At 39.4% G+C, this 24,476-nt stretch overlaps 1 protein-coding gene across 1 annotated transcript in view; it reads left to right on the top strand.

Moving 5' to 3' along the window:
- GRIK2 (glutamate ionotropic receptor kainate type subunit 2) overlaps nucleotides 1-24,476 on the top strand; it is a 531,310-nt gene that overhangs the window by 343,906 nt on the left and 162,928 nt on the right. The window contains exon 11 of the mRNA XM_044427342.1: nucleotides 12,300-12,523. Within this exon, the coding sequence (XP_044283277.1) occupies nucleotides 12,300-12,523 (224 nt within the window). The remainder of the gene's footprint in view (nucleotides 1-12,299; nucleotides 12,524-24,476) is intronic.

The raw sequence follows: 24,476 nt of genomic DNA, 5'->3' as shown, positions 1-24,476 counted from the left end.
GAAATTGTCCAGGAGGAGTGTGAAGGAGCTGTGAAAAACACAAGTCCCATGCTAAGATTTATCAGGAAAGGGGTGAAAAATTAAAAGGCCAGTATCATAATGCTGTTATAAAAATCTATGGTGCAACCACCCAAAAAGAAAGGTTATTCTTAGAAAGGTTATTCTAGAACTGTAAAAAGGCAGCTCAAATGATCTGGAGGCTAGAGCATCTTCCGTGGAAGGAATGGCTATAACAATAGGCCTTTTTGGTTTAGAAAGACATGTGACAAAGGCTGCAACTTTGATATCCTTATCTGAGAGTAAACTCCTTGAAGCGGTCACAATATAAGGGAAACATGATAAGGATTTATAGAGAAAGTGCATACAGACATATATTTCTCCTTCTTTTCTAATACCAGGACTAGGGGACATCCAAAGAAACTAATTAGTAGGAAATTCAGGGCAGACCAAGCAAAGTATTTAACACATCACATAATTCATTGGAATTTGCTTCTGCAAGACATGGTGAGGGAGGTTAAGTTAGATCTGGAATGGACACAGTTCAGGATTGTTGGCTTTATTTATTCTTGTGTTTGAAATCCACTAACCAGTGCCATGTACAAGGGACATGCTCTTAGAAATAAAAGGTCAGGGTGCATGTTTTGAGTCCTGGCTATTTTTTAAACAGTAAAATTACTGTATTGACCCCCAGTTCTTTCACATAAATGCCCATTCCTGGCCACCCTATACTTCTTCATCTCAGAGCCAAAGCTAGATAGGAAAAGTCACATTTCTTGGTGCTTTTGTCAAACAAATGGGTTTCAACAACACTTGTGGGTATACTGCAAATCCTGATCTACCTGCTTCCCTTCCCTAAATTTATTAGAGAAGTAGAGAAATTAAGGGGAGATGAGTCCTCATGAAGGTGAGGATATTTCCTTCATGTCCTGCTTGTGAGCATCTTGAAGGAATCTACTTGGCCAGCAGGACACTGCACCAGGTGAATGTCTGACTGAGCCAGGGATTTCCCACATCCTTCTGAGGACCACACAAGCCTCACATTGCTTTTCTGCCAATATTTTAGAAAGAGGGATGAGTGGCTCTGTCAGTTTTGGTTTCTCCAGCATTTATTATTCTTTAACTCCCAAGTTCTTTCCATATACTTGCAGGTCTTGAGGAAGGTGACCAAACCATCACCTCCCTTGATCCATGGACCTCAGACAAGTGTTTTAAGACAGAATTTATTGAGGAGGAAAGTGATTTACTCTAACATTCACTGGCATTCCATTTAAACTGAAACACAAACGGGAGTATCTCTTGAAAAACAGTAACAGAATTGGCTCCAAAAGTCATGGAATGGATCTTATCCCTGAAACCCTCTTTGCCCACAGCTATAGCTGAGGAAGGAATCTGTCCTAAGTCCAGTGCTGACAGCTGCTTCTCAGACAACTCCCCTTGCTGCTTCTCCTCCAGAATGCAAATATGTCCAAGCATCCACCATTGTTGTTCCCAAGGGTTGAACCGCTCGATCACTCAGTCACTCCTGTCAAGTTAGGGTTAATGCAGTGTGGGTGGAAAGCCTTTCTTTCCCCCAGAGAAGCAGATATCTGGCAAGTGTGACCTAATTCTTCATCCCAGTCAGCCTGAGGTTGCCCTTGTCTCATCCATACTATTGGTCACTGAATATGTTGGTTTTGTCTCTTGTGATATTTAACATCTACTTGAAGTGAGTAAGTGGAGTCATCTGGAGTTGGGATTGTGTTGCTCTCAGTATGCTGATGACACACAGCTCTATTCCTCCCTTTCATCTTTGTATTTACTCTGTGTTTTTATGCATAGTTGTGAATTGGCCAGAGTGCTTTGACTCTTGGGAAGTAAAGAAAAACAATCACTCAATCATCTTCAGGTTGGATGGTGTATATGCTAGACTGGTGCCTGGCTGTGACAATGGGCTGAATAAAGTGAAGCTTAATCCAGACAAGACTAAGTAGCTGGTAATAGGTGGTTCTTCTGACCAGATGGTGGGTGTGTGCCTTGTACTGGATGGATTGCACCCTGCTGAAATAGATGGCTCATTGCCTGGGGTTTTACCCTGCAGCTATTTTTGTCATTTGAGGTTTTGTGACTTCAGTAGCACTGGGTGCCTTCTCTCAGTTTCAGCTGATGGCCTGGCTCTGTCACTATCCGGAGAGAGATGGGTTGGCTTTAGTTGTCTATACTCTGTTCAGTTCCAAGTTGGATTACTGCAATGTCCCCTATGAAGACTCTTTGGATACTGCAGTTTGTCAAAAGTGCAGCACTCAGATTAATAACACGGAGCAGAAGGTCTGAGCTTATAAAACCAAATCTGGCCTGCCTTTCTTGGTTGCTGTATGTTTCTGAGCCTTATCTAGGGTGCTTGTTTTAACCTGTAATGCCTTGCATGGCTTGAGGCATACATAGCTTGGGACAATGGTGTCCCTCCACTGACATGAACTTACCAGGACACCTTGCTCAACACTGGGGGCCTTTCTCTGAAGCTTCATCTGAATGAGGCTCAGAAGGCTGTAACAAGGGGAGAAACCTTCTTGATGCTGCCCCCCTCCCCCTCGTTTATGGAATGCTTTCTCCACTGAAGGCTACCTGGTACCAACACTGTCAGTGCTCTCATACCAGATTAAGACTGTCCTCTAGTCCCTGGCTTTTGATGGCATAAGAATATTCTGTCAGCTGTTTGCATTAGGCATTGTAATTCTTGTGAACCTCCCAGAGAGCTTTGGCAATTGAGCTGTATAGAAATAAATATAATCTTGATCCATATTTCCAGTACTATCTGTAATATTTGGCTAAAAGCAACTGATGCTTGCAATTGATATCACAGTCTATTTTACTTGTAAAAAGCAAATTTCGGAGAAATTGCCTGGGAACGTTTAGGTTGTAACAAATGAACTCTTTGGAAACAGAATCCGTATGAATTTTCTTGGGTCCCCACATATTTCCAGCTGCTCTTTTTACTTCACCTATAATTTTATTTTCTGAGCAGATACTGGATAGTACTGCAGCATTATTGTCTCTTTCCCTATACGTGTTCTTAATAAAATCATTTAAAAAAACCCATTTGCAACAAATCATTGCCAGTCATTGACTTTCATCCAGAATTTGCAGAAGAGGGAGCTCTTGGGTCTTTGTTCTCCCTTGCTCCTGCATTCACTCATGATCTCTACAAAATCTGCTTCAGAGTATTGGAGAACCATCCAGAATGGCATGATTGATGCTGCAGGTGTCTGGTTTTATTTTTTAAAGTATTTTTTTAATGTGCAAAATAGTAGCTACCTCTATCAGTTCAGATTTTCTTGTTTTTCCTGGCAAACAGACATGGTTATGAATGGCCAGTTAAAAAAATAAAAATACAGTGCTCACACAGAAGAATTGTGCCTATCACAATGATAGACATTTTCCTAGCTTATAATATTGTGACCTGGCTGAGAAGCCTTGTCTGAATCCAGATAAATTGCTTGTGGAATATATTCCTTTGCATTTGCATTTCTTTCATTTTTCTAATGTTTATGCTTTTAATATTTGTACATTGCCTCCAACCCAGATAAGAGCTTTATTAAATTTTATTAAAAATAAGTTCAAGCAAGCATGTGTGCTTGTCTATTTGTACTGTATCTTTTAATACAAGAATGCTAACACTGGATACATAACAACCCTACTGGTGCCATTCCAGATTTGTAGCAAGGGTTTATTGTTAATAATTTTAAAAGCAGAGATTTTCTACCAGGCAAGTGAAAATATTTGTGCAATAAATTAACTTCATGAATATTATGAAAAGCTACATACTACAAATACTTTAGAAACCCTTAGATTTAGCTTGCCATTCACCTAAGATATAGCCAAAAACAAATCAAGACATGGTAATTATTAAAATAAGACTACCAGGATATTAAAATATAGCATTATATTCTTCCTTTTGGAAGATCTTTTTCCTTGTTGAAGAACAAGGCATTCACCAACATGTTATTAACCACTAATTTCAAATATTACCACCAAGTTTCAATTACAGGGTTAGATCCAGACCGAGTCATCCTTATATTAGAACCATTCTTCTCTTAGGAGTTTAGATCAAGAGCCAACTTTCTGTTAGCAGAGATCACATTCTTCAAAAATACAACACAAAAGTATGTATCGAATTTGATTCATTTGTTAAACTGTGTCAATGCCAATATATATTGATATATTGTCAATTTAGAGCACAATAGAAATACAGAAATGAGCCTTACATACATTCTGATTTACAGTGTACATCAACAGGAAGAACAAAACTGGAAGGAAATATGTTGATATTACCCTATTAGCTAGAGTTGGAACAACTTTCCACCCAGCATATGGCCTAGAAACATCATTTCATAGGTTTCCTTGGGCCTATAGGAAAACACTATTGATAGAGAAACTCATAACATGAAGATCCTCACTTATACTGAAGGGGTATCTGAATTCCTTCAAAACTTAGTTCTAGTCTTTCATCAGCTACAACATTTGTTATGCATGTAGCTGTGCATTTATTTACCTACTTTGTGTATATACCCTCTTTAGCATGCACCATTCGGGGCAGCTAACAGCAATCATAAAATACAGAAAAATCACCTACATAAAACCATAGCTCTCTGCCTCTAACATGAATCACTGTTATCATAATCTAGGGCTGTTCCACCAAAGCGAATTCTCTTCCCTGAGGGGAGCAAGGCCAGACATGACATCTTACTTCTTCCTTTATCACTAATCAGAGCTAAAGTGCTTTGTGGCCAACCTCTGTCTCCTTTCATCCCTTTCTGCTCAGCACCAGAGCAGCATAGTCATCTTGGTGCCTTTCAGTCTTTGTAGCCTGCCTTGCATTTCTCACTGCTGTTTCCGAGCCCCCACCCCATTCTGCCTGGCATAGAATTTTTTAAAAAAATATTACTGGTGTTCTTAATAGTATTTATATACTATGGATAGTGCAAGAATATCTAAAATCATGTTTAATGCACTATTAAAAACATTAGAAAGTGATGGCAAGCCAAATATGCCCAATTTCTACCCCTTGGGTGTGCTTTTAAAGGTATCTTTTTCCTGGCTTTTCTTTAAGAAAACCAGAGATGGAGATTATGATAGTAAGAAGCAGAATTTGCAACAAAACTTTGCCGTGTGGGCTGCTCTTGTTTGTTGTGCTTCGTTCAAGATAGTCCGTTCTGTTACTGCATGTCTCTGGTTTTCCTTCCACTCCTAACATACGCTCAGCTTTCTGTCACCAATGGACATGCTCTGTCCTTGTCAGAGTTTTTCTTTACCACCATATCTTTCTCTGTCCTGCAAAGTGGGAAATTTCCCCAAGACTTTTAGTATCTCCATCTTGTACATGGTTGGATCCATTGACTACATAGGAAGTCTCTCTTATATAATTAGTGAGCTATTAGTATCTAGGATTAGCCTTTGTATGGGTCTTTCGACTGTTCAAGCTGCTTCCTTTGTATAATTTTGTTGGATTCCTTGGAAATGTCCTGTAGGAAGCGAGTATTATTATTCATCTTGCTGATTTGGGACCAAAGCAAGAAAATAGTGGCTTGCAGAAGGCCACCTAGTGATTTCAAACCAGAGCCTTTTGATTCAATATTCAGCGCCTTTGCCGTTATGCTACACTTAATGTAGGACTAGGTTGGTTGGATCAAACCATGATTAATAGTTGCATTAAGGCATGGCTTTGTATTAAGCTCTGGCTTTGAAATTTAAGGATGTGTAAAATGAGAATACAATGCACCTCATTCTGTGGGTGGACTGGGCCGACTTGTAGCCACCCATGATGAATGGCAGGAAGCTGCATGAGTACTCCATGGGCAACTTCATTCTGGCTCAGGTCCCCAGGGATCGCTCATAGCCATGGAAACAAAAGCACACCTGTGTCATGGCCGCAGTTTCAGAAGAGTCGAGAGGGTAGATTACCAAACCTGGTTTCATATTGAACTGGTGACAAACAGGCATGTGCAGTGACTGAACTGAAGCAACACTGGACCTGGACAGTACCTGAATAAGAAGTCACCTGTATGTTCCATATTTGTGAACTGCCCAGAGAACTTCGGCTATTCAGGGGTCCAGAAAATACATGCATACAGCAGCTGGAACAGGAAGCAAATGCAACACATACTTGCTGTGTAATGTGCAAGCAAATGAGTTCTTCCCCCTACCACCGTAAGTGCATAAACGATGGATTGTGCTACAAAGATAGATGCGATCCTCCTGTTAAAAACAATGGCATTGATTGCAGCCTTGGTGAGAAGCTCTTGAAACTGCAAGCAGATCTCTGCCTGGATCTAATTTAAAGAAAGCTGAACAGCAGAACAGCTGAATATATTTGGTGTGAGGCAGTTCCGCACAGGTGAAGAACCTCTATGTTATCTAAACTCAACTATCATTTTCTTGGATGGGGCAGTGGGCTTCTTTTTGCAGTCGCATGTTTACTTAGTAGAAGCCAAAGCTGTTTGGGAAGTTCAAAAAAAATTGATAAACTTGGTCAAAAGAGAAGGATTTATTAAGTGACAACACAAGCTATTTTTAATATATTGAGGCTGGAGACACTTGAACATGCATGCTAACAGAAGTATAAATCAAAATGTCAGCCAGGATACAATTCAAATTAATTAACTGTCTACTGAAAAATGCTGTCTTCCATTACTGTCTTGTGCTTAAGTACAGAGGAACTCTCAGTTAACTGTCATTTAGGTTTTATTTCCAAGTAAGAGGAAGTCTCTGGAAAATTTAGATATACCAGAGAGACCACAGCTTAAATTATAAAATATCATCTTTCAAAGCAAAACTCTGAAACTTTTCCAGCATTGTTTGTTTGTTGATTCGTTCATTCATGCATTCGTGATGTTAGATGATTTGAACTAGATTTCAACAAAGTGTTTTCTGTATAAGGCAAACTTGTATAATTTGTTACCAACAAAGTAAACCATCACTAGTCACATATAATATGGTAGGTTGCTAATCATCAGGTTCAAAAAGCTTGCTGTCTTTGCAGCTTGCCCAGGATTGTGGCAAGGCAACGTATGCCGGTTGGGGAAGGCGGGGATAGGGTAGGAAACAGCAAGAGGTAGTCTTGTTATTTGAAATGTCAGAACTTCAGCGGAGAGGGAACAGTGTGGATGAAGGGACATGCAGGAGGGAATTATTCTCACCAGAAGCTTGTGGTCTCATTACTGACAAGTATATCTGTAGATGCCTTTTCCTGCTTACGTTGGGCAAAATATTTCAGCTAGACAGAAATATGGAACTTAACAACATGCAAGTGCTGCTTAGTTAAACTTTAACTATTTCTGGGAATGAATTCCAAATGAATGTCCCTAAAGAGTTGGAGACCCTGGAAAAGTACCCACTGCTTCCCCGTTCCCTACTCCAAGGTCAAATCTCTTACCTTGGGGCAGGAACAGTTAGAGGCAAAAAATGGCAATAGGTTTTTCTAGGTCTTGGCAAAGCATAATTTCTCTTCCGGACTGAAAGTAGAATGGAATCTCCAATGTGAATGGACTTGCATTCCATTCTAACAAAAAAGAAATATCCTTCAGAGAATCTGCTACCACCTTTACCTCTGCATTCACTGCTGTATTATTATCACCACCACCACCACCACCATTTTTATTTTTATACTCCTTTTGTGAGAAACCCAGGGTGGCTTACAATGCTCCATTTTATCCTCACAACAATCTATGATTTAGGTTAGGCTGAGAACAACTCAGTTTCATGGCTGGGTGGAGACTAGAACCTTGATCTCCAGGTCCCCACTCCAACACCCTAACCTGCATAAAACAATGGCTCTAGTATACGTTCTTTGGCCTGAAATTGAGTAAAAGCAGAAGATGCTGAATAGTGACTGGGTGAAGACAACAGAATAACCCATATTCAGCTGTTGAGAGATAACACAACACCATGTGCAACCCACAATTCATAATGCAATAGCAAACCATGGGTTCTCTTCATGGGTTGTTTGTGGTTAACAAGCCATAGGTTGTTAGCCCAGCTGAATTCACACTACATGAACACCCATATTTTGGCAACAGTGCACACTCAACTGCCGTGTTGCCAGAAAATTCGTCCCTCTATCTCAGTATTGTCTATACTAGCATTCCTCAACTCAGTGCCATGCTGGTGCAGGATGATGGGACACCAGGCTGATGGAACTTGGAAACTAACACATATGGAGGGCTCCAAAGATTTTATATATTATGGGGCAACCAACTTCCTTGCCCATATACTGTCCGACCGCTGTGTAAACAGCTGTTGCACCATGTAGCACTGAAGTCAAGTAGAACAGTTTGCCATTTGAATCATGCCCATCATATGGTGAGTTTATAACACTTCCAAGGAGTGCCAGAGTCTGTTTGTCACTTTGATGAGTTGATTGTATGGTTATATGAATTGATTAATCTGTCTGCTTCTTGTCCTTTTCAGTTTTGCATATATTAAATCATGATGTAATATATTCTTTGAATCAGTTTGATTTTTATTGTAATTATTAAGAAAACCCACACAATATGTAAATAAAAATGTAGTAGGACAGCTAGTAGTTACATCTTATGTCACATGTAGCAAAACATTGCTGTGCTCCTGTGGGTACAGGTTGCCTCTGAGTTATGGACAAGTTCTGTTCATGACAATGTCCTTAAATTAAGTCCAATTTGTATGCAAGTTGGATCACATGAGTAAACCATACATTTTTCTTAGTTTTATATATATATATATATATATATATATATATATATATATATATATATATAACCATTCTATGCATATAACACACTTTGGAAACACTTCCCTATTTGCTAAAACATCTTAAACACAATACAGCATTGTAACTATGATAATAATACAGTAATAATACAGTGTTGTAAACAAAACAGATAAAAGAAACAGTTCTTAAAACAGTATAGAACATTCTTGAGGAAACTTTAAGCCTAACATTAACTGATGAGGAGGAGGTGAACTTCTTGGTGATAGAGAGTCAGGATTTGATTGTTAGATTGCTGGAGGAGGGATGGGTTACTACCGGAGTTGCTTTCTTGAAGTAGGCCTCAAGGATTGTTTGTACAGTTGCTTTCTTTTTTCTTATCATAAACCGCCTTTGTGGCAGAGGAGGGCCTGGTTACAAGGGAAATGGTAAAGAAAGACCAAAGGGGAAGTGCTATACCCTACATGCACCAAAACACACTGGCTTGACTACCCTTGAGCCAATGCTCAGAAGGAAAAGCCATGAATACTGATTATGTGCCGCCAAACGCATCATGTATTTCCCTAAAGAAATGTGTAGCCATGACTATCAATAGTGAATCTCTATGTCTAGTGAAAATCTGTGAATATCTCCAACAAAAAGCTATGACTGTCTCTAGGGAACTACATGGCCACTGATGATGCATTGCCAAATGCATCCTGTCGTTTCCTAAAGATATTCATATAGGGTTTGTGGTAGTGTGCACATTTGTAAGTACGGCTTGTTTGTACCCTGGATGTTTGTCATCCAGACACTACCTGTACTATAATACGATGATTAGTTCAAGCCACTATAAATTACCCTTGACAATATATACAATATCTGGTACAATGCTTTTGGAAGAATTCAACCAATGTTCAACATTTTACAATCCTGTTGCTCTCAGTGAGAGAAATTTAAGCACATACTTCTGTTGCAATCAAAGGGAGTTGAAATTACTTAGCTGCCACTCTTTTACAGTGAGGCTTTCAGAATAGAAAGCTTGGAACTAGCGAAGACATAAAAATGACACACATCTCTGGCCTCATTGCAGTAATATATATCTAGTGGAGGTGATTACATATAGGACAGCAAGAGAGAAAAACAGTAGATGGGTTAAATGTGCAGTAAAAAAAGAAAATTAGCATGGAGAACTTTAGAGTGGAACATTCAGCAGTATTGCTGGTATCCTTTTATCCTTGTATTCATAAACAGCACTTATAGCAGAGATGTTACCTATATCTGTGCGTGTATACTGTATAAAATAAATAAAATTGATAAAATAAAATTTGTATTTAATATCTATCTTTATGCAGTAGGCTAGGATGGATAAATCTTCCACGTATATGTTGGATTTTACACATTAATAACAGATCTGTACCTGAAAATGAACTATAGTTCATTGTGCAGCTCCATGCATTGAAATCAAAATAAAACCTAGCAGCAATGCAAAGATTTAAAATGCAGCGAGGATACAATCCTTGGCACATATAGACAAAGAAAAGCCCTGCCACTCCTCACATGCTTTAACAGGTTAGAAGCAAATGAAACAGAAAAACTAAAATTCCTGGAATTGTGTAGATACCAGGTAAGCCTTTCCAGGAAGCTCAATGCACAACCAAGGTATCACAACAGAAAATGCCCTGTTCTTAATAGCCATCTACCTCACTTGCTTTGATGTCGTCTCCTGAACAACTGCAGAAGGTGACCTTAGATTTCAGGCAGGTTTATATGGCAGGAGATGCTCCTTCAGGTTACCTGGCTCAAAGCAGTTTATAATTTTGCATGTGAATACCAACAGCTGAACATGGACTGGCAGCTGGAGCAGAAGGAAAAGTCCTGATAAGATCACATTAACCACTGCCATAATCTTGCTGCTCTGTTTTGAACCAGCAACAGGTTATGAGCATTTCAGTAAACTAGGTGAGAGTTTGGATAGGGAGATTACCAGAGCATAAATAATCATGATTTCTATTAGAAGCAGGTTCTCTTCTACCAGCATTCTAGAATCTGGACCCTTGCTTAACTGCAAACTACAGCCAAAACCTGAAGGGGTAAACGTGTGATGCATGGAAGCTCATAGTCTCAATGATTTCAGTAACAAAAATCTAGTTTATTTTCTGTACTTGTTTGTCTATCCAACAAAATCATTTTTATCCTGCCTTTCTGTCAGAAAAACTCCTAGGCAAGTACCAAGAACAATAAAAAGCAATATGAAAGAAGGAACAAATAGCACAACTAAGCATCCCCTATCGTATGACATAGGCAAGAGTCAGAATGCATTTTCCTTTGAAGTACTCAGGTTTTAAGACAGTACAAATGTTAATACCACAGTTATAATAAAATAATAGACATAAAAGTAGTAAAATCATTGATAATCGTAATGATAATAAAGCTGTTCCATAATGAAGTCCCTGTCTGATGTTTCCATCCGGTGACAGATGGATGCACAGGTGAGCCTTGGGCATTGGTCTGGATTCATGGGGAGGGCCAGCATCACCCTGCAGTGGGGCCACGCCAGCCTGTGGGGCACTGACAAGAGTCTGTCTGCTGAGATGGCCAGTGGTGACAAAAAGGCAGGCTCGCTAAGGGAGGGAGCCAATAGAAGGCGTCTTGCCCAAAACCCAGTAGCTGGATACATAGGGAAGAGACACACATCAAGATAGTGAAGTATCAGAGCTGACCTTAAAGGGAAGCTGAATAGCTATCCCATTCTGTAACTAATCCTTGGAACATGAGTGGTTGTGACTGATCAACTGTACAAGAGTACAAGTGAAGGTGCGACGGCAGTGGGCAGGCTTTTTTCTTCAAGTTGCAGGAGACTAGGGTAAGGTGGGGATGGGGAGTGGTGGACGAAATGCCCAAATGACTTATGCACATTGAATTTGAAAGCCAGCCTTCAAGAATGTAAACTAGAGAGCTCATTTAAGAATGTGAAAATCCTGTGCATGACCAGTGGAACACCAATTTTTCTCCCTTTTCAGATGGCATCCAAAATTCCTTGGAATTTCAAGGTCATTTCTTCCTCCTCCTTCCCATCTAAAGTAACAAAGGGAAGGGTGATGTAGCACAGACCTAACTGATATTGCTGTGTATTGCTTGTGATTCAAAATCTGACCCTAGTTCTCTAACTGTGCTGACCAGAGCAGGATTAATAAAATGGAGGCCACTCTTTCATGTTTAAAAGCCCTTATCTTTTGCCTTTGGGATTCCAGAATAGTTCTGAAGAGAGATAAAATTAAGCAACCCTCAAGCCAAGGGTGAGGTATAAATTTAGGAATTTTGAAAATATTAATTTTCTTCCGTATTTCCTTCTGAATCTGTAAACACGGCACAGTCCAAAACATGTGGGTGAAGTGTAGCAGTATAAATCAACACCCTCAGCGGGAGAGGAGCAGCAACAGAGGAGCTTTCAATTTCAGCTTGATTGGTACTAAGGCAGGGCTCTCCAAGTGTAAAGTCTGTGTTTTTGTTCATGTAATTGCCTGCTTCTGCCTGCTGCTTGTGACTTATGGCCTATTTCTCTTTCTCTCTTTCCCTTTTTCTCCCCCCTTGCAAACAGAAAGCTGACCTTGCAGTTGCACCACTGGCTATCACGTATGTTCGAGAGACGGTCATCGACTTTTCCAAGCCCTTTATGACTCTTGGAATAAGTATTTTGTACCGCAAGCCCAATGGTACAAACCCGGGCGTCTTCTCCTTCCTGAATCCTCTCTCCCCTGATATCTGGATGTATATTCTGCTGGCTTACTTGGGTGTCAGTTGTGTGCTCTTTGTCATAGCCAGGTAACATGTCAAACCTTCTGTGATTTTTTGGCAATTGTTACTTTTTCCCCTCTCAAGAATAATTGTCAAAAGTCACAAAGTCTTCCTTTCTTTATTATTCTTATTTGCTAATCTGTGGTGTGTAGAGGAAAAGTCAGTCTTTAAAGGGCTCTCACAGTTAATCCCAGGGCCCTCTACTACCCTGGCACGTGGCCTTCAGCGTGCTGGTCAAGTCCCTAAATTTTTACTAGGATGGTTTCTGCATACCTGTTGCTAGTAAACTGAGAAAGGATGTTAGAGATGGATTTCTCCCTGCCCCATCTCATATATTTCTTTTCTGGTAAACGCTGAGGGGTGTTTTTTTCTTCATACTATTATGGAAAGATTTGGCATACTATTAAAATGAAGTAGACATTCAGAATAGATGGATGTTGATCCTTCTGAAAGATCCAAAGATTTTGAATCCTTCTGAATTTGGATGTCCTAAACTATGTACTTAATATTGTGTGGCGTGGGAGAGTAGGGCTGTGTCCGCTGGTCCAAAGGTCACCCCTAAGCCACCTCCCCTTCCATGTGATGGGGAAATCCTGAAAATGGCATCTCACTCTTCCCTGTGATCCAGAATCCTGATGATGTGACATTCTGAATGAGGGGAGGAGCCCATGTGTGGCAAGATAGGACCAGCTGGCATGGCCTCACTTCCTACAGTGTTGATTGTGCAATTTTGAATACCTGAATACAGCTATAGGGAATTTAAAAATCTCAGATCAAATATAAAAAAGTATTAGAGGTATGAAACTCGTCTTAACCAGAGTTTCATATCCTCAAGTCCTAGCATAACACTATTACAGATTTTTTTTTCCTTTAGTGTTATTTTTATCAACTTAATGAGCAAAAATTGGTTGAGACACAGGTTGAGCTCAAGGCTGGGTGGGAAAGGCAATAATAATACCTTAAAACAAAGCTTGATAACAGAAGTGAGCAAATTACTGGCAGAAGGAAATGCTAAAAGACCTCAAGGAGAGCACTGATTTCTTTCCTTGGAACTTCGCTGGTGTGAGTATGTGTATGTTTTTAGCAAACTGAGGCAGAAGCTCCAGTCTAGACATCTATGCATCCAATACATGGAATTCCTCTGTGAACAAGGGCTGTTCCATTGACTTCAGTTTGCATGCATGCCTGAGCTCCAGTTGATCTTTGAAGTGGACCCAAAGGCTGTTATGTTGAAACATCAGAGGTTGTTTCAAATTCCACTGAACCCAATGGAATTCAAGCTGCCTGTGTCTAGCAGAGGATCTAGCAAGCCCAGCCTGCTATCAATTCTGTCAATGGAGGCTGAATGCTTGCCTGATAGAGTGGATTGTTCCTGGCTGAAACTGATTGTCTGGGAACAAAGCAACCCCGTTGTTGCTTCCTCACAGAAAGTTGTTGATTCTTTAAGAAGTCTTTTCACACACATGCTGATCTGTTTCCTGCTTTGTTCCTTTCATGAATTTGTTCTCTGCTAATGAGAAAGAGGGCATAGGAGCAGGTTGAAACACATTACACATCGTGTGGTTGTTTTAGTGACCCATAAGGACGCTTGACTTAGAGAGAGTCATTTTTACCAGTTGGGGAGTCCCCAGCACATAGCAAAACAAGTTTGATTGCAAACTGTAACAAATCAGTCAGAGAGATGGGATATGAACAGAAATTCCCCTGCCATTCTTCTTGGAATTACCAAGATTGTCTGCTCTTCTCTGAGGCCATCTTTTTTGTTCCCCTTGGAATAGACTTCCTCTTGTAACCTTACATGTTCTATTCATTTCTCTGTTCATAGTGACTTCTACCAGTAATTCACTTTTCTTATTCTACAACTGATGTCCAGAATTTCACTTTATATCCTTGTTATGTCTTTCTCTGTATTTTAAGAGATGCCATTTTTCCTATGGCAAATGTTAAAATAGTAGCCTTCTGCTATTATTGACAATGCTGACTTATCCATAAATGAAATATATGAGTGAAATTGAGAAAAAGGAGTTTACCTATCTGCACAATGCACAGTACAATAGCGATTTCTTGCAGATTTAGGGGTGACAAGCAAGTATCTTAAAGACATGGTATAAATAAAAGTTCCTAAAACTTTTCACTAAGTCCAAACTGAGTTTTTACATATACTCTGCTGGGCTGAGAGAAAAAGCCTCCTAGTGTATTGATAACCAGTCACATGATGGGTGGGAGAAAACGGTCCTCAAATGTCTGTCTCATAGTCTGTTCCAAGACTTCCAAAAACATGGAGTTAATAAAATGGATTGGTTCAGTCTGGAAGACTCTAGGAAGGCAGCTTCTATATGGAGCTCTCTGACAGTGTCACCCAGATCTGTTCCTGCGGGGATTGCTGCGTTCCTACTGCTAGTTGCAGAAGGAAAGCTATGACTGGATCAGTGTACGTAGGGCAGGGTGAGAACCACAAGCCTCTCCTGTCCTAGTGATTCAGGAGCAGCCTGGAATTTTGCTTTGCCAGTGCTGATAGTGCCCATAAGGCAGTGATGGGTTTGTGCAGAGCAGACTTTTAATGACTGTATGTTGTGTGGGGCTGTGGGAACGGGCACATGAGCGGCTGTGCATGGCATCCCCACAAACACTCAATGAAGATGTTGTGCACCTCCAAGATACAAGATAGGCCAAGGGCAGAGTGTGGGGTGCCTTATGAAGTATATTAGAATAAGTGCTATTGTTAAGTATATTAGAATAAGTGCTATTGTTAAGTATAGTGTTAAGTATATTAGTCCAAGTACTTGTCAATTCCATGAAATGTGGGAATAATTATGTAGCACATCTTTGCATTTTTCAGTAAATTGCATTCAGGATGGTAAATTGAAGACAGAAATTAAAACCTCCAGGAATTATAATAGTGCATGAGATTAAATGTAGCAGCAAATACGAAGAAAAGGTATTAAATTTGTTGCGCCTTGAGATACTAAATGAAAACACTGAAAAGATAATCTTACATTTCTGTTCAAGCTTAAAAGCAAATTTAGGTTGAGCATGAGCAAAGGGAAGAAAGCATAACTTATATTACTGAGTCATTCCATACAGTAAGTCATATGTGGTCCTCCCAAGTTTACCAGAGGTACACTTTTAATTTCCCTGTGTCTAAAACAGGGGTGATCAGAAGGGAAACAGCTTCCATGGAATGGGCAGAGGAAGGTTTAAAATGTGGTTTAGGAAAAACAAAATGTGAGCCTGTGCTAAACATTTCTTGTGTTGCGTGTGCTGTGCATGGACTTTTTTCATTTGAACATGATAGACTTTCAACACATTTCCAACCTGGCATCCAAAAGCAGGCTGAGTGGGATGGGGATGTTTAGATTCCACAAAACTGCTGAAAATATTTGCACAAATTTTGAGCTTCTTCTCCACAAGGTATGCAAATTTGCACAGATTGCACTGAGTGCATCCATCTAGCCTGCCCAGCTGGATTCAAGCGGTTTCCTTGTTTTTATCCTTATGGAAGCACTTAATAGGAGGCACTTGAAAGTATTTTCCTCTTGTGACAAGTGCAGACACTCCTTCTTGGCCACTGCAGATTTTCAGTTAATTCAGTTAATTTCAGAGTTGTGCAAAATTCAAGGCTCTGCTCCACAGTTTCTGCCCATTCTGGGGGCCTGAACTTTGTGCAGGTGTGCCTGTTTCTTTTTAAGCAACTGACACAAATTGTGGCCCGTTTTAAAAATGGAAGTGCACATGCTGGCTTCTTCCACATTGGATGGAGCTGGCCTCAGCAGTACAGGAGGGATCCTCAGGGCTGAGTGGAGTCCCCCCCCCCCCATCTGATTCCTCCCAATTCCCTAATACTGCCCAGCAATGAAATGGCAAGTGTGGTGAGGCATCCTCAGAGTTCTGTTTGGAGGATATTTTCTGATAAGACATTCCCTAACTTGAATGTGGGTGCTGGTATTAGGGTTGTGCACTCTATCTCATGTTCCTTTCCAAGTCATACTATGAGTACTAAGTAAATTAGGAGGTCCTGATTCTATGTGAGCACAGGATGCCTGTCCTTGCAAAGACATCTATGGAATATGTTTTATATAGCAGAGCCCAAGAGTCTTCCCCATTTGAAAAAAAGGGTAGAATCGCCTCAGTGCCCTCTGTGCTGTCTCATTGTGTTGGGAACAACTGGGGGTCTGAGCTTAAGGGTTTCTCTTGAATTCATACCAGGTAAAATTCTGAGGAAAGTTATCAACCAGAGACCACTTTATCATATGCATGTGGGAAATTGGCTGGGTTCAGACAACATCATAACCTATGCTTAAGGGCTGGGTATGGGTTAAGTGTCGGTTGTCACTGAACAGTGGATTAAAACATGGGTCTGAACCCAGCCATGCTAACAAATAGTGATTTGTTAACCATGGACAATCCACAGTTCACAATCCAATAAACCATAGGTTTTCTTTATGGTTCATTCTGGCTAAGAAACCACTGTTAGCATGGCTGGCTTCTTATAACATAATAACTCATATTTGAATGGTTCAATGACAACCCACACTCAACCGTTGAGTGTGTGTTATTTTATTGTCTAAAGCCAGCCATTGGCTGGACTCTTCCAAATAAACATTCAGTGCCTTTTGGAAGCAGCTCCTTTGAATCCACCCCATCAGGTTGCAGCCAGCAGGCAAACTCATTAAACAGAGTTCTGTTTGGGACTCTCCAGCCAGTAGTAAGTAAAATGAGATATTTTTAATGAATTGTATCCTCACTCTGCAGACTTCAGTATTATCATGTTGCTCTAGAGCAGTGGTGGTGAACCTATGGCATGCGTGCTGCAGCAGGCATGCAGAGCCCTCTCTGTCAGCACATGAGCCAGGTCACCCCAGCGTCGCTGAGCTTCGGATAACAGGACACATAGGGGCCATGCGCATGCTCGGAAAGGAGTAATGGCACCAGGCGATGATGTCATGAGCTGCGACTCATTAGCCGCAACTCGTCCGAGCTTTTGCATTGCCAATGAGAGCGCTACCAAGGATTGCTTGAACTGGCTGTGAGTTTTAATACATTTGTTTTTATTAACACAAGATTTTAGCTTTGAGTTTTCTTATGAAAAGTTGAAATGTAATATCTAAGATTTAGCAAAGAGAGGTTCTAATTAAGAGACTGAGATTCTTTTAGTGTTGTGCCATCCCCCTGGCATATTTTAATCTGCAGCATCATATTTAGTTGTTCTTTTTAAACTAAAACCTCAGTATTCAGGTTTATTGCAGTGTTGGCACTTTGCAATAAATAAGTGTGTTTTGGGTTGCAGTTTGGGCACTTGGTCTCTAAAAGGTTTGCCATCACTGCTCTAGAGGGTCCTGGGTTTGAAACATCCAGTAGTCTTTATGTTCAAAATTTCTTAAACTGTATGGTAGATTTCAATGAAAACATTAATGCATAGAAGCATATTTTCTGAGATGATCCTGTAAATATGCATGCATGCCCAACAAAAAGAAAAAAGAAAACCGCAATGGCACAAATTGTAGCATACATGGCATATCCATGCAGGAGCAAAATTGCCACTCTTACTTTCTCCCTAATGGGCATTTTCTGGGTGTTGAACAATGTTTCTGAAGGAAAAAGAGGTTTTTTTGAGTAATATTATAATGCAACATGTTGATAAATTAATATGCGCCTCCCTGGAAAGGTATTTTTTAATGCAAGAAGCACATTTTTCTTACTGTTCAAGCACTATTTTTTTCAGTTTTCATGTTTATTTAGAAATATTTTCCCATTCACTGGGCATTAAAGCTTTGTGAATAGCACCATGAAAAGGGGGCCTTAAAAAACTACTTAAACTCTTTTTCCATTTTGATCAGATCTTGGAAAAATTACCCAAGTCATAAACTATTCTAAATATATTCTGGTGAGTGTCTCTTTATTATTATTTTAAATAAAAAGTTGGTTTAAAGTGCCTGTTAGGTATGACGATACTTCCAGTCCCAGTAAGATGTTGGTATGCCTTACTTCACACAAGTAAAGGTTTAACATTCATATGCAGAAACAAGCCATTCAGCTGGGTTTTCTTTTCCCAAAAGAAAGGTAGTGTTTAATTAAATTCCAGCCTGTTCTAACATGACTGACTAATTAATAGCAAATTTTGTGAGAAATGAGGATTATAACCCATGTAGCATTATAATATTGATATATATATATATATATATATATATATATATATATATATATATCGGATAAATATAACCTAAAGATAAGTATCAACAATATCTGATGGATGCTATTGCTGGGACAAATTATTTAACTCTGAAGCATAGCGGTAGACTGCTAATGGGTTTCATAGTTATGCAGTATCTAATATAGTGGATTTAGAATAAGGTGTTTCATCTCTGCCTAATTTGACCCATGTCATGAAACTAGGGCTCCCCTCCTGCTTCGAAACTGCTTACTTGCCAGTAGTTGTAGTCTCAATATAGTTCTGTACAGCTACAATCACAAAATAGCATGTGTCTGTATGTCATGATGTTTTTTCTCCACAACCAAGTGTGTGTGTGTACACATAAGTGCATGGAGCATTTTCTTGTATTCACTATGAATGTAGTCCTGTAGTAACATACATCTTGTAATAAATACTTCCTACTTTTTCTTTTGAGCTGCATTTACCCTTCAGCTTGACCTTTTCAGAGTTTCCCATTGAAAATTTTAAACAAGTATCTAAAACATCAGATTGTGGAGACCTCTCTGATTAGAAGCAGGGAACAGTACATTAGTGGGACTCTGGAATGAACGGGTTACAATTGATGCTTGGAAGAGACAGTGGCAGAATATCATATAAGAAATTATGAGTATTCTCCAAGTCGGATTTTACACACAGAGATTCACTGTGCTTACTTGTAACTGTGCACTATAGTAGCCTAAATTTTGTTTTATATGTATTTAAGATTCCTTTTAGAACACCTTCAAAGGCAGAACTCTCAAACAAACTCTCAGACCCTTGAAAGGTGGCATACAAGATAAGTACAGTTCAGCACAATGCAATTCAATCCAAGCATCGATCATAAATAAATCCCTGCAAATAAATAAAAAAAATAAATATATAAAGGCCAAAGAAAACAGCAAAACAGCAAAGGGGCTTGTGGCACCTTACAAGCCAACACTGATTTCTTCCTTAAGCTCTTCTTGATGGGCCCTAAATCATTTAATCTACTTTTAGCCAAAGGAAGGTCACAGGAAAGTGAGAGAGATCTGAACTTTCTTTCTGATCATTTTTCCACTAGGCGAAATGAGGTCTTGGCGCGCTTGACATTTTGTTTCTGTGTATACAAGTCAGCAGGGCCTTGACATTATTCCTTGACCCCATACTAAGCACATTGAAACACTAAACAGTGTTTAGGGAAGCAAAAAGTCATTGTTGCCATTTGTTATCACCATCAGAAAATTTTAGCTGATAAATTAGAAACCTTACTACAAAGTACAGCATTCTGCACAACAAATTTAAATCCCGCATTGGCTTTGGGGAGGTTAACATTTTCTGGCTTTGAAAAGAAATAGTATTTCTTTTAAAGAAATAGCCTGTTGGGAAGATGAGTGCCTTCATCCAGTTGTAAAGGACGTAAGTCTGCACATAAGTTAGCAGCTTGTGAGTAATTAATTATCCAGTTGGATTATGAGTTAGAATGCATCAGTAAGGTGCTTATATGATTTTTCTGGCGGAAGATCGTTCTCATCCACTTAATCAAAGAGGGATCAAGGTAGGATATTTTCACTTCACTGAAAAGGCGTAATTAGTGGAGATAGTGTTCAGATTTTAAATCATTTAAAATAGTTTCAGGGCAAAGTCAAACCTGTCATTCTCCTTATAAGTGGTGGTGTCCTGCATTTGCTCGACACTTTATTTCCATGTTTATTTTTGTATGGAGGCCAAATTTGATGGCATATAGCCTGTTTGCCTTATCCCCAGTGTTCCCCACTCAAATTTGCATCATGTAATGTGAGGTCAGTCTGTGTTTATTTTCATTTTGGGTCAAGCAGAATGAACATTTAATGCTGCTGTCTATTGTGGTTCATGCTTCCAATACATTGGGCTTATAGATGGTTTCTGCTTGTTTTCAAATGTCTTTTCTGTAATACTGTATCTCAACAACTAATGAAGGGTATCCATAGCCAACTCTCCAATTAGCCTTCAAACTCTGTAATATGATGGTAAACTGAAGAAAGGAAGGAGCAGAGATGTGTACAAAAGCTTCTCCTGTGTCTGGCAGAGAAGGTATAAAATATCCTCAAATGTTCTAGCTGTTTTTAATTCAAAGTGAAAAAATAATATAATTCGCAGAATTCTAGCACGTGCATCCCAAGGGCCCAGGGTGAATAGCACAAAGATCATCATGCAGTAAATCAGTAAGTAAACTATTCTCATAATGCTACAAATAAATATTTGATTTAAATCACTCCATACATCTCAGTCATTAAAATTCGTCCTAGGCAATTAATCTTTAAGTGCTTCAGAAAAAGCATCAGATTGCCACTTCAGTAACATGAGTTCCGTAGGTTTAAATCTCTTTGTTATGGAAAAGTGGTCTTTTATATAATAGGCCTTTCTTCTTTACAATGCATCTTTTAAAAGTCAGCAAGATTTTTTTTTTCTGTCAATAGGAAACCAAATAAATAATAAGGAAGTTTCTTGACTGATCAAGATTCTTGACTTATTGAGCCCCACAATAACAGACACATGAGAGATACTACTTTTAATAAATAGCATGCAGGTATGTTTATTCCTTTGACCTACTCAAAAGTAATTGATCCAGACAATTGATCCAGATCAAGAACCTAGACATTAGGATCACGATTTGTCCTTCACTGTGGTCTGGATCCTGTGATCTGCAGAAGAAAAAACAGGTTCAGCTTAAATAGAAACTTTTCTTTAGCAATTTGCGTATGAACTGGATCAGTCCCATGGGTGGAAAGGGTTTAAATGTGGATCAGATTCCATGAATGTACTTTTGGATAGCAATAAATAATAGCAGATGTAAATGTGTGCTACATATTAAAAATAAAATGGAGCTTGGAGGTCATAAACTAACCTCTGAATTATGTATGACATCAACTGAAATCTACCAAGACATTTTGAGTAAATAGTACTAAAAACCTGGAAAGTGGACTTTATAGCTGATACATTTGTAGATTTCAAAATTCCAATAGTCCTGGAAGAAGACTAACCCCATTTTCTGGTTAAATCTGGTTGTCCAGCATTTTATTTTGATTATACTTGAATGTTTGGGAGTTTGAAGCCCCCAGATCCCTGGGTTGTATAGAATTTGTTGAAGCATTTTAGAAATTATTATATTCAATATACATAGAAGCTGCCCTACTGCTGTAGTTTGTCACAATGTAAGAACACAACTGTGTGCTCAGTTTTACTCTTGCTCACTTTTATATGAGGAGCACAAAGCAGTGAATGCACCAGGGTAATACTAAATTGAGACCTGCTTTATTTTGTTCTGAAGTAGCTACTCTTTACATTTGTACACATCTACTTGTAGAACCACAGGTCAGAGAAATATTTTCTCTCTTCCCCTCTGACTATTCTGACATTTGCTTAGTGTACTTTTGCCTCTAAGAGTTCTATCTGTTTTATGCATAGTTTTACTTGACAGTAAATGATAATCTGAACCTCTTATCTGCTCTTTTTGATACAGAAACCGCAGATCAGCCTTCTCCAGTCAATGTTCCCCAGCTGGTTTGAGGCACCCAGCGTTTCTTACGACTGGTCAGGCTGGTTGGGGCCAGTGGCAGTTGAAGTCCAAAATGTATTAAGGGCACCAAGTTGGGAAATGCTGTCCCATATAGTGAGCAGCTGACAAGGATCCTGTTCAGATGAATATTTATTCTTCTGGATGGACCTCACAAAATTTCTACCATGTGCCCATCTACTTCTTTTAGAGCAAGTGTAAGCTAGACCTTATCATCTTGCTTAGTGTCCTATATTGATTGTAACAAATAAATAACCATTTTTCAGGTGACTGAGGTGTTGCTTGTCATCTCACTACTAGTGTGGTGTGGTAATGAGAGTGTTGACTGCAGACTCAGGAGAAGTTCACTGCATCGCTTTGGGCCAGTCACTCACACTAAGTATAACTTACCATACAGTGTTGCTGTGAGGATAAAATGAAGCTGCATAAGCCACTTTGGGTTCCTCACAAGAGAAAAATAGGTGGGATATCAATGCAGTATCATCATCATCAATGTGCATAAACACGCTTTAGTCAAGGCAGGCATTCTCAATGAACTTAGATGCAGATTTTTCCCATAAGCCTGTCCACCCCTGAAACTACAAAGAATGGATTTGAGCGTGGGTAAAGAAAGCACAGCTGAAGAAATTATCTTGACATCAACTTTACTTAGAGAGGAATCCTAAGGGCACTAGACTGTCTGCAGCACCACTGGATGGTGTAGACTCCTGCTCAGGGTCTATAAACAGAGTTATGAGCATGGGGTACAGTATCTGATAGTGTTCTTCCTTCACCCACCCTTCTCCCAACCCACAGAAAGTTTTCCTTATGTGGCTTTCTCCTGGGGGAGAGAAAAGGGGGGCTGCTGGTAGGAGAGAAGAGGAGATATGCAGAATCCCATGACCTCTCCAGTACCCTTTCTGCCCACCATTAAAGGTAAAGGTTTCCCCTTGACATTACGTCCAGTCATGCCTGACTCTAGGGGGCAGTGCTCATCTCTGTTTCCTGGCCGAGGGAGCCAGCGTTTGTCCGCAGGCAGTCTCTGTGGTCATGTGGCCAGCATGACTAAACACTGAACACTGGTACCTTTTTATCTACTTGCATTTGCATGCTTTCAAACTGCAAGGTTGGCAGGAGCTGGGACGGAGCAACAGGGACTCACCCCGTTGTGCAGATTTGAACCGGCAACCTTTTGATCAACCAGCCCAGCAGCACAGCGGTTTAAACCACTGTGCCACCTGCAGTCCCTCTGCCCACCGTTAGAGAGGCTCAAATTTAAAATGAAAGAAAAATATATATTGTAGTACTTCAGGATTAAACTAGAAATATGACAATAGACACTTTAACTGGGTGGATAATTTATTTTAGACTGAAGGATTTCATAGTTTCTGTCTTGCAATGGTAACTACTTCCACTCCTTAACAGAAACTATAGGTCATCAAGTTTCCTATCCATCTAGCAGCAAAACCAGTAATATTAATACTTGTTTGAAAACTATAACATTTCATGATGTTAGCAAGTTAAACCCATCAAATGGCTCATTGGGATTCTCATTAAAGCCTTTAATATTATGGATCTGAACTTTCATTCACCAAAATTACTGGTTTCACCATGTGTCACTAACATATAATCAGACTGGGAATGGTGTTCCAACATTCTTGCAATTTTAGTTCAGAAGATTTGCTTTTTAGTTGTAGGATGGAAGGGAGAAATGATTATATCAAAGCCAACTTTGGGTCTCACAATCAGAACTTTTAAATATCCATGAATATATCATGTAACCTACATGCTCATCAAATCAGGCACTGGGTTAGGACAAAGATAAACTGGATAGCTTCAACTTGGATTTTGCTCTCTCTGAAAACTGAAACTGAATGAATAACAATAATCTTTCCATCCACTTGTACAATTCTTAGGAGCCTGTTCCACACATTGTTTCTCTTTGTTCAGCACTGAATTATGCATTTGTTTTGATGGATTCTGTTGTATAAAACAGGCTTCTGTTGTACATCATTCTCTAGCATGTTTCTCTAATCTTTTAAATTTCCAATTCTACATAATGCCAGATAGTTTATAACAAATTTAATTATAATAATAAGTAATTTTCAGATTCTGTTGAGTACAGAGGTAGTAAAGTCTTTCCATGTGATCTGCAGGCTTTTAAAAAAGATCTATATACCTGGCAGAACTGTCATTTTTCTCTTCTTTCTTAAGGCTTGATTTCTTATCTGAATATCTTTAAAAATAAAATTATTAAGGATATAATAGTGTGCAAGTTT

This window comes from Varanus komodoensis, unplaced genomic scaffold (genome assembly GCF_004798865.1).
Source record: "Varanus komodoensis strain SLA01 unplaced genomic scaffold, ASM479886v1 scaffold1, whole genome shotgun sequence".
Classification (NCBI taxonomy): Eukaryota; Metazoa; Chordata; class Lepidosauria; order Squamata; family Varanidae; genus Varanus; species Varanus komodoensis.
The sequence above is the reverse complement of the archived record's forward strand: the minus strand, read 5'-3'. Positions and strand labels throughout refer to the sequence as shown.